The sequence below is a fragment of the Benincasa hispida genome, unplaced genomic scaffold (assembly GCF_009727055.1).
Source record: "Benincasa hispida cultivar B227 unplaced genomic scaffold, ASM972705v1 Contig618, whole genome shotgun sequence".
Lineage (NCBI taxonomy): Eukaryota > Viridiplantae > Streptophyta > Magnoliopsida > Cucurbitales > Cucurbitaceae > Benincasa > Benincasa hispida.
This window is the reverse complement of record NW_024064975.1, coordinates 185,342-196,575: the sequence shown is the minus strand read 5'-3', so window position 1 is coordinate 196,575 and position 11,234 is coordinate 185,342. Positions and strand designations below refer to the sequence as shown.

At 33.6% G+C, this 11,234-nt stretch overlaps 1 protein-coding gene across 2 annotated transcripts; it reads left to right on the top strand.

The window, feature by feature from the left end:
• The first annotated feature begins 5,417 nt into the window (after window positions 1-5,417).
• LOC120069830 lies at window positions 5,418-10,301 on the top strand. 2 transcript variants are annotated; one of them, XM_039021649.1, is made up of 3 exons: window positions 5,418-6,493; window positions 7,220-8,474; window positions 10,039-10,301. In XM_039021649.1, the coding sequence occupies exons 1-2, from the start codon at window positions 5,896-5,898 to the stop codon at window positions 8,134-8,136; spliced, it is 1,515 nt and encodes a 504-aa protein (XP_038877577.1). In that variant the 5' UTR covers window positions 5,418-5,895; the 3' UTR covers window positions 8,137-8,474; window positions 10,039-10,301. The 2 variants fall into 2 exon arrangements, with proteins under 2 accessions (XP_038877577.1, XP_038877576.1); XM_039021648.1 differs by having other exon boundaries at window positions 5,419-6,493; window positions 7,187-8,474.
• Window positions 10,302-11,234: the final 933 nt, after the last annotated feature.

Genomic DNA, 11,234 nt, shown 5'->3' with positions numbered 1-11,234 from the left:
AAAATCATAGCTAAAAGTTGATGTTTATTGAGAAAATGCAAAAATGCATAAAGTTAAATTAAATAGTGCTGAAAATAACACTAAAAAGGGGCCTTGCGACAACCTTCATGTTCCTAGCTTTTCCTTAGGGTAATCGACCTCTTTCAAGGTCGAATCTGTCCTCACCACTCGTTTTAATGAGGTGAGATTAACCTAGAGTGTTTATGCTTCCACGAAACATTCATTCTTGTTGCTAATGGCTAGGAACATAAGAAATTGCTCGAGAGTGACTAGAATCGGCAGCTAATATGTGAGTAGAATGAAAGTGATTCGTGGATGGAGAGTTATCTTGAAAGAAGAAGCCTCCCTTCTCTATATTGCTTTCAAATTGGTTGGGGAACGCCGAAATCCACGATTCACAAGTTTACCCGGTAGCTTCAAAGTTGACCAACCAAATGGAGCTAAAAAATCGTAGCTCCCATCAATTGAGTCGAAATCTAAAAATTAGGGTTCATTGATATAATCGTAGTGAATTTGGCGATGTAGTCACATTGAATTCAAATTCCTCAATAACATTTAAAACGACCTGCCAAAGTTCACAAAATCAGCAAATATCAACTCTTGGGGCAAATAGACTCTCATGTGAATGTTGTATAAAACTAGAACTAATTATTGGGGAAAACACATGTAATTATTTTTTCTAAATAAAAGTATGAGAATATAAGCCAAAAAACATGCATTCTATGGCATGTAACACACCTCTAAACTTAAACCTTTTCCTACCCTCAAGAAAAATATCACAATAGATCGCCAGTATTATTTAAAACATGCTTACTCAATTTAACAATGCAAAACATAGTAGCTTTTAGAAGAGATCTCCAATCAAAATACCTTGCATATTCAAGAACTCCCAAAAATCCTCACAAGAGTTTTAATCATCAGATGGCTCAACTTCCCTCAAATATCTAACCATTGTGTGGGTTGGTACCCTAAATCTCGTAGTTTTGTAGTTTGTAATTGTATTGTACAAACACTTTATTTATCTAATAAAATAAGAGGTATTTTCTTTCACATTTAGTTACGTTAACTTACAAAACCAATTAACTAAGTTCTAGGGTTATCTTTTGTAACTTAAACATGTATGTAGAGACATATAGGTGGATCATGTTTAAGTGATAATCTAAATGATCTATAGTAGATAGATAAGGTTGGGTACCTTATCCTTGTGACATTACGAATACGACCCGCTTTGTAGTTGTTACAATTATTGTAAATTGCTACAAATTATCTGATCCTGATCATTCATGTGGAGACCTGTGAGCGAGAGTATTCTATCAAAAAGTTTGTATAAGACCGGACCACAAAATAAATAGTCTCTCTATATAACACCTTTGTTAATAGAGACTTACATTTCATCAAGATGACCATAGGTGACTTGACTTGAATCCTGAGTGAGTTGCGAACTCCTGCCTATGAAAGCGGTTGATCGAAGCTTTTTTCTGGTATTGTTTAATTCCCAAAAAGGGCTGCGAAAATAAATAAAATTTATAATACATCGAAATACTTCTTGTTGGAGAGGTAATAGCACGCAGCAGAAGTGAACAGGATCCATAAGCACTCTAATTCATTAATTTTGGCAGAAAAGAAAACATGCTAAAACAGAGTTTAATGGGTTTCAAGACATACCTTTGAAGAACCATTGAAATCTCGATTTTCAACTGCTAAATCCTCCAAATCTTTGTACAAACCACCACAATATCTTCTCTACTATTCTCTTGATGCTCTAGATTAAGTTGTGAGACTCAAAATAAGCTGGAATCAAAGGGAATTTGGAGAAAGCTCACTATAATAACCCAAAATGAAGAACACATTTTTCAACCAAGTTTTCAGCTAAAATTCTATCAGTTCAATCACCTCAACTTTACTCTAATCTCTTCAATATATTGCAGACTATCATGCAAAGAGATTTGCTGCATGGGATGCAGCTCATGCTTGGAGTTATTGTAGGTTGAAGATGGTGGGTTCCTTGTGAGCTAGTTGAAGATGAAGATGGAAAAATCCTATTTTTCCTTTTTGTGTTCTTCCATTCCCAAAATCCAAAAAAGATTTTAAAATCATAATTTATTAATTTTACAAATTAATTTCATAAATTAATTTTCTAATAAAAATAATAATAAACAATTTAAATAATTCTAATTAATTTAATATCCAATATTAAAATATTTTTTACACAAATTCGTCTTCATATATTTAAATCATATTTAAATATAAATTCTCCAATTCCATTTAATTCTAATTTGAACGTTTTAAATTAACTTATCACGCTACTTTAGAGCTAATCCATTTTCGAGCTAGTAGGGGGACCTCGTGGACCTATAAATCATGGGCTCCAAAAATCCGAGATTAATTAGCTAAACTGATTAGACCGATCTAACTCTCATTCGTTAACTAATGGGTCACTCCATTAAAGCCCATAGTTGAACTTCTCTCATTGTAGATATATTATGTCCACTTGATATAACCACGATTAGTAAGTTAACCCTTCACAGGTTGTTCGTAATAACGTCTAAGTCAAATCTCTGTGTTTACCCCTGAAATTACCTCTTGTTCCTTAAGTCCCCACTTGATCCCCTAATGAACAATTGTTTTGTGATTCAATCAATAAAACTAGGTCCTTCTCAGGCCAATGTGAGGGCGGGATCCCTTGTTCAAGACCTAAAATCAGCACTTAAGGGAACAACCTCTCTACTATCCTTAAAAGCGGGTAGGAGTGAATTTCTTCTTGTACCCTATGTCCTCAGCTATCTATCCAATCTTACTCCTAAAATGAGAGTCTTATTGAGCCAGCGTTGTTGAGTCAACCCTCATCTATGCAAATCTAAGGGTAATCCCGAATAAACAGGAGTTCATAGTTAGCTTAGGATTAAGGTCAAGCTACCTAAGTCATCACTTTGAAATAATCAGTCTCAAACAGTAAACAGCGTTATAAAGTAAGAGTGACTAATTTCGTGGTCCAATCTTGTACAAACCCTTTTGCACAAGGACACCCCACTCCTCATGTCCAACATGAACGAATTAGGATCACTTCATTTGTAGCACTTTATAACTCCATGTAACAACTACAAAGTAGGCCACATCCAATAGTGTTACCAAAATAAGGTGTCCAACATTATTCATATACTATAGATCATTTTGACTATTTACTCGAACATGATCCATCTTTATATCTACACATAAAGTTCAAGTACTCATCCAATAGTCAAGGGACTTTCAGGTTTATTGGATTTCTATTCAAGCAATAAATCTATTCAATAACACCTTTCTTGAATTTTCAGAATAAGTTCCATTGTTTACAAACCACGAGTTTTAGGACATAAAACCCAACAAACTCCCACTTGGACTGAAACTCTAGTGGTAACTTATACATTCGATATATAAGACTGAGTTTCTGAGTTTTATAGAGAAATACAATAAATTAGGGCATCCCATACCCATATTTTACCATACGGTATCTCTATACCTGATATTTCTCCCACTTGCCCTAGGTTATCTGGTATTCCTAGTCCTACTAGGTAATTCTCAAACACTTTAGTCGAGAGAATCATTGTAAACAAGTTAGTATACAATAGACTTTTGATAAAACTATATGGGGATTGCATCTTAATCTCAACAATGGCTAGGAAGCACATTTTCCTTCTACTACATTGAGGTACTCTCAACTCTTTGAGTAAGATGCATCTGACCTTTCTCAACAACTTTTTGTTAACAGTCAGATCTGGAAATCTTTAAATTTTCTATATTTTGATCTAGCCATTAAAATATTTGAATATTTGCAAATGGCTTTTAACAGTTTGACTCTTAATAGAAGTTGCTAGAACAAACATAATTTCTGAAAATGAACATTTCATTTATCACAAAAATATATACAATTTGTTCTTTACAAGATTTTACAAAAACAAGTAATAACTTCTCCCGCTAAATGAGCTGAGCGAACGGTCCCAGGGTTTAGTTAGCCTGGTTACCTTTCTCTGCTCTCTTCTCGGCAAGATACTGAGGGCAGTGTCTTCTCTAGTGCCTTTATTTGTTGCAGTGGAAACATTTTTCTTTATCTGCAGCGTTATCCTTGCCTTTCTTTCCAGTAGGCTTCTTCTTCCCTTTCCCTTTGCCCTTTTTCAGAGGAATACTCTTATGATATATATATAAATGAAATGGGGAATGGGGGAGGGAGCGGAGAGTCTTTTCTCCCCGATGGCTAAACAAAACTCCCTGGCCCTGACCATGCCTCACCCCACCTTAAATATATATAAAAACTTCCTGTGAATACTTTTATAATTATCTCTCACACACGATCACATGTGCGTGCACACACACAAGCTTAATGTGTGTAATTAACTTTGTTGCGAAATCGACAATTAAAGAACACAAAAAAAGGAACGTAGAGATAGGGAAGATCGACACAAAAATATACTTGGTTCACTAACATGTTAGCTACGTCCACGGGCAAAGAGAGAACAATATTATTTGAGAGAATGTTTTCAAAATTACATCAAAACGGCACCTCTAGGGTTAGAGAGTTTATATATAGCGCACTACTCTAAACCCTAGGGTCAAAATCGTAAATAACTGCAGATAAATAAATATGCTGAATACAAAATCTGAATAGGTTGCCCCCAAACCCCCACCAGGGCACGCCGCCCCTGAACCCCGACTCGTTGACCGGTCAGTGAGACCCCTGTACTTGGTTGTTCGAAGTGTTAGCAAACAGATTCAAGGTATTTCAACAAACTTAAGTGCTAGCAAACAGATTCAAGGTATTTCAACAAACTTACATACATATACATATATATATATACATATATGTGTGTATATGGATATATACATATATATATATATATATGTATGTATTTCTTTAGGTTGAAGAATTGAATATGTTGTAATATTTACATTTTTAATTCTGAGAAATTATAAAAATTAAATATTTTAATTATATTTTTTATACATTGAATATTATTATTTTCAGCAAGAGATTTCATAACGTTTTAATCACAAAAAATAATAAATTGAAAGAAAATTTTCCCACAAGGGAATCGATCCCCACTTATTTCCCACAAGAATTTTTGCAGGAATAGGAACGGAAAAGCCTTTTTTATCCCTGCCCGTAGGGGACTTATCTACCACTATTTGACGCCAAATCAAAAATTCAATGAAGCTATTCTCCAATTAACTTGAGGGTTTTTCTCTCTCTCTCTTTTTTTTTTTTTTTTTTTAAAAAAAAAAAAAAAAGTCAATTAGAATTAAAAAGAAAAAGAAAAAAGGCACGTGCATCTCACGACTAAATAGATTATTATTTAGTAATTATCAACATGTAAATAATAAAGAATCGAGAATCATCGCTGAAGTTTGGATTAAATCATATCGCGTTCTGCTTTTTTATCGGCGACACTGTGGCAACCATATGAGTGACGCATGTGTTTTCATGTTCTATTTACATTTCTTTTTCTATTTACCCTTTTAAATCCTTCAATTCCTCAATCAAAATCATGACGATGATCCAAAAAACGACATAGCTTTCATCCTTGTCTTCTTCTTTTTCTTCTTCCTCCTCCTCCTCCTCCGCCCCTTGAAATGGACACCTGATTCAATTTCCCTCTTTCCACGCCCAACCCATCACCAATATCCCTCAATTCTTACATGGGTTTTCCCATTTTTGCAAATTTCTCTACTTCCTAATCTTCCTCCTCTGTCTGGTTCAGGTTTTTCTACTCTGTTTCTGTTCTTTCAGCTCTTTTTCTTCAGTATTTGGAAAGCTTGCTGGACTGTTTTTGTTTCTCAATTCTCATAGTTTGTTACTGTTTCCTGATATTTTCTTAGTTGCTAAGTTAGAGAAAGAGTTTGGGATTTCGGTGATTGAAATCGATGTCGTTCCACGAGATTCATTCATGGACTTTGTCTGGACTAATCAGAGCTTTTCTTGACCTAACTGTTGTTTATTTTCTTTTGTGCGTGTCGGCCACTGTGTTTATCCCATCCAAGATTTTGAAACTTGTTGGGTTCTGCTTGCCTTGTCCTTGTAGTGGATTTTATGGGAATTACAACGCTAATTTGTGTTTTCATAGACTAATTGTTAATTGGCCTAAGAGGAAAATCTATTTGGTGCTGGATTTGGTCAAGAATAGGTTTCCTTTTGATTTGATTTTGATGGATGAACAAATGAGGAATTCGAATAGGAATTTGTTAAGGGAGAATCATCATGTAGATGGAATTTCTCAATTTCAATCTGAGGTATGCTGTAGTACTTTTTCTGCCCCAAGGTTACAAAATCTGGTTGATAAAGATAGTGAATATGATGGTAAGGGTAAGAGGATTATGTACCAGAGGCCAAAGACTAAAATCCGACGTCGGAGGAGAGCTGCCATGGACAATGGGAAATTGTCCAAGGGAATCTGTGAGGGGAATGAAACTGGAAAGGAAAGGGAATTTGTGGCATTGGTTGAGAGACAAGACTTTATTACAGGTGCGTTATGTGATTAATTTCACATTCTTTCATCCTTTTTCTTTCTATTTATTACATTTCTATATTTGCTTTTCTGGTTGTGCATATATTTTTTAAGATTTACAGTACTGTTACTAAATGATTTGATGGCAGCCTATCAAAGGACTTAACGTCACAAAGTAATAGTGAAGATACAATATCTGATTCCTTTTTTCCCCCATTAATTTATAGAGGTAGCTGAGCTAATAAACAAGAACTAATCAGCCAACCCCTGCTAACAACATTAGCTTATATACGTTATCATGACAGGAACAAAGTCGTCAAGAAAAAAGCGTGAACAGTGAAGAATGATACAGAGATTTATGAGGTTCACTAATAGTGTATTAGCTACGTCCACATGTAGAGGGAGAGAGCAGCTTTATTATTAGAGGGGAATATCAGATAATATAGATACAGAAATGTCAACTGGCACCTCTTTAAACACTGCCCAAAATTGTAAATAACATATAATGTATATACATTTTAGGTTTCAGGGCAATGCCTCTAGCTGCCACTAGGGCGCTTTATCCTTGGATCCCGACTCGCTAACCCACATACATCCTATGAGAGAAATTGGTTGGAAGTTGTATTTGATTCATCCGGAATTCCCATCTGGGGGGGTGGTCGACTGACTTTTTTCTATATAATTATGTTTCTATGACCTTTCTATTTCAGATGATGTTAATGAATCAAATCACATGGACTTAGGTCAAAGAACCTGGCAAGGCTTCGAATCAAGTGGTTCATTCGGCGAAAATAATCATATGAATAAAAGTTCTTCCACTATGGGACAAGGTACCAGTAATGCTGAAGAGAGAGACATTATTAGAAATGAAGCAAGTTCTATTAGATTGTTGGAGCAGGCCCTTGAAGAAGAGAGAGCTGCTCGGGCGTCTCTGTTTGTGGAACTGGAGGAGGAGAGAGCTGCTGCTGCTACTGCTGCTGATGAAGCAATAGCCATGATAACGCGTTTGCAGAATGAGAAGGCATCAGTTGAAATGGAAGCAAGGCAATATCATAGGGTTATAGAAGAAAAATTTGCTTATGATGAAGAACAGGTGAACATCCTTCGAGAGATCCTTGTCAAGAGGGACATAGACTATCATGTCCTGGAGAAGGAAATTGAAGCGTATAGACAGATGGATTTTTCAGAAAAGGAACAGTTAAAAATGAACTGGGATTTCGTATTGGACGAACATAACGAACAGTCTCCCACAGCCCATTACTCAAATGGAGATCCACCCATTGTTCATCAAATTGGAAATGCTATTTCATTTTCAAGGAAAGCAAAGTTGAACGAAACTAACAGTTGTACCTCTCAATGTCATTTTAATGAAGAAGGCTTTCTTAAGCAAACTATATGGATGGATAAAAACAATGAACTGAAGGATAATAGCTTATTATGTGATCACATCGCTATTGAGGCAGCTCCGCGTTGTGGTGGTTTTGATAAAAGCTTTCTTTCTCGTGGGGCACTTCAAGAAAGTTTGGAGCACATGGATCACGCAGTCAATGATTTAGAAAGTTCCATCCTTGATATGGAAATAGATGTTCAAGATATTCATGTGATTGATGAAAAACTTCACATGGAAGACACAAAAAAGGAGAAAAAAGTTGATAATTGATTCACCTGGCATCAAATGGTCCTAAAAGTATATGCTCTCTCACCTTTGGAACATCTAATGCCTAGAGCACGGTTTGACCATCTAAATCAACCATAGAAGTAGAACTTAGGCTGTTTACTTTTCCATAGTTCGGTGCAATGTGCCCCAGAAGAATTTTTTCTTCGGTAAATATTGGAAGGTTGTTGTAGAGCTGTGGGGTCAGAAGGGTCAGAACTTCTCCATTTATGAAGAAAAAGAATAGAGCATAATGGAATTTCCTGTTGAAATATCAAACTCCAATATATTTGACGGCTTGGAGATCCTTTTTAACAGGTTTCATTAACCTTTTCTGTTTTAAGGTATAAATTATCTGTTTACTTTATCTCTTGACATGGATTTTGATTGATTTGGAAAATTGTAGATGTTAATTTCATTGTTTGAAAAATGTTACCACAAATTACTTTTAGTGCTTAAGAGAGCAAATTATGAATCTAAAGATGTGACAGAACATTGGAATATGCAATAATAATAATAATAATAATAATAAATAAATAAATATAATAGGAGCTATGAAATATTATCCAAAGAATTTCTGTTATTTAGTAGTTTCTCTTTCTGTGATTCCTTCTGCTTGTATGGTTGTTGGTGCAACTTCTCTGAATTCTCTGTCCTTTGTAATTAACTTAAATTTCTCTGAATTTGGACCTAAGAAGTAAACCCTGATATTTATCTCATATGAGGACTGTATAGAAATTTGATTCCAAAGTTAGCTGGAAATGGTTTTATTTATAGTTTATTAATGAATGAGTTGCTGGATATCCTGCAAAAGTTGAGTCTTGGTTCAAATGAAGATACAAATAATGCTAATTTGAATACTTTCCTGCATCTTTCTTTTACGTTCTCAATTAGTTTACTGTTAAAATTGAGGAAGAAGATAAGTATAACCCCTTATTTGACTGCTAGAAGTTTTCTGAGAACTGTTCTTTTATTTTATTATTTTATCTTAATGTGAACCTCTCTCTAAATTATGGCTTTGTTTTCGTTTGTTTGCCAGTAATTGTATATATAGAGAGATTAAATTACAATATATAGAGAGATTAAATTACAAGTTGTGTTTTTGAACTTTTCAAGTTTACGTCTATTGGGTCCTTAAACTTTAATGTGCGGTACAAAACGAGGAGAAGATAGAAAGCTCAACTACTCCTTTTATTTAGTTTTTTTTTTTCACTTAACATATTCAAAATTTTTAAAAAATAACTCATCCACTATATACAAACTTGTATATTTTGTCCATAAAATTTCAATTTTGTTTGTCTTCATCTATTAGGTCAAAGAGTGGAATTGGTATCTATTTTTATCCAATAGATTGGAGATTCAATCCCCCACCCGTAGTTGTTGTACTAAAAAAAAAAATTTAGGAATTTAGTGGGAACAAAATAGAAAGTATAGGGACCTATTAATTATAGACCCTTTATAAATTTTAGGGACCTAATTGACACACACAAGATATTGTGTATAGAAGCTTCTCTTTCTTATATGCTTAACTTTTTCAGATTCAAATATTTTTTTTAAGGAACTTCTCATTTACAAATCTATATGGAAAAAAGGTCTACCAGTTATGTCTACTAGTTTGGATACTACGTGTTTCATATGTTCATTTATGTCTATATACACTTTTGATCACCTTTCACTTTCATGTACTCATAGATATCCTCAAGATACGATGGATTTGAATCTCAATTATTTCTATAAACATTAGTATTGAAAACTGAAAAGTATTTTTAGATCAAGAATCATATAATCAAGCAACTTGTGAAGATTTGAATCTTATGAGCATGGAACATTATTTAGAGAAATTAGTTTATCCTTGTTATTAGTATTTGGGTTCTTATCAATTGTAATACTTTTGTTGATAATTTTCAGGTCAGGAGGCCAAGACTCATATATGGATTGTAATTACCATTCTGTGAAGAAAAACTTCTGTATAGTTTTTTTTTCAGTTATATTTGTAAACAGTTTCCTTTGTAAATTGATTGTATCTCTAGCTCCTAGCTTCTTCTCTTTGAGATAGGTGCCATGTCTCGATTACATTTTGTGTTTGTGAATATGTTCCTTCAAGCAAAACAAAATCAGTTACTTCAAGCAAAACAAAAATTGTTAATATATTGTCCAAAATTTTCTTCCAACTGTTGAAGTTTATATTCTAGCATTTTGTTTTCTTTTGTCTCTAAAAACTACATTGTTAGTTTAGTTTCCATTTAGGGGTTGTTCGAGGTATCATGATTGAAAGAGTTTATAATTTAATGTAATCCAAAATCCATATTTGGGTTGAGCATTTTGGATTCCATTTGTAATACCGAACTCAATTTGTTCTCACAGTTTTCAACACAATCTTCTTTTTCACCGTTTTTACGTTTCACGATTCTATTTTCTTTTCGTCTTTCATTTTTCACGTATCTCAATACTCTCAGATTTTCAGTAATTTTATTATATTCTAGCTCTCCATATTGTCTCTTAAGGTTTAGGAAGATTTGAACATTCAATCCTCGAAGTGAAAACAATGTTTGATGTTGGTTTAATTGTAAGGTCTATATTTCAGTTTTATATTTGTGTGCAAGTGTTTCTAAAATTTACTAAAATGTATAGAAGAAATATTAATGAGATTAATTTTTTAAAATAATGAATAATAAATTAATAATATAGGCTGATTTTAAGAAAGAGAATGTTATATAAAATATATAGGCTTAAAATAAAGACATTTATGGTTGGATTTTAAAAGAATGTAGTAATTTCTTTCTACCTCTTAAACTAACTTTGTGACTATTTCATTGTTTTGTATTGTTTTTCTAAAATAAAAACAAAAACAATATTTGATAACTGTTGTAGACTAAATAAATTGTTGTTGTTGTTAACTAAATAAATGTTGGATTTTGTCATTTGTGGAGACAAAACTTAGGAGCCAATTCGTTCATTTTTACTTGAGCCAAAAGCAATCTTATAATTCGTTTATTATGGGGGTGATAAGGTTACCAAAATAAGAAAGACTTTAATTGGTAAAGATTTGAGGTGTGTAATAATGAAATTTGTCCAAATGTGTGTGTTTCAAAATCCACCAAATG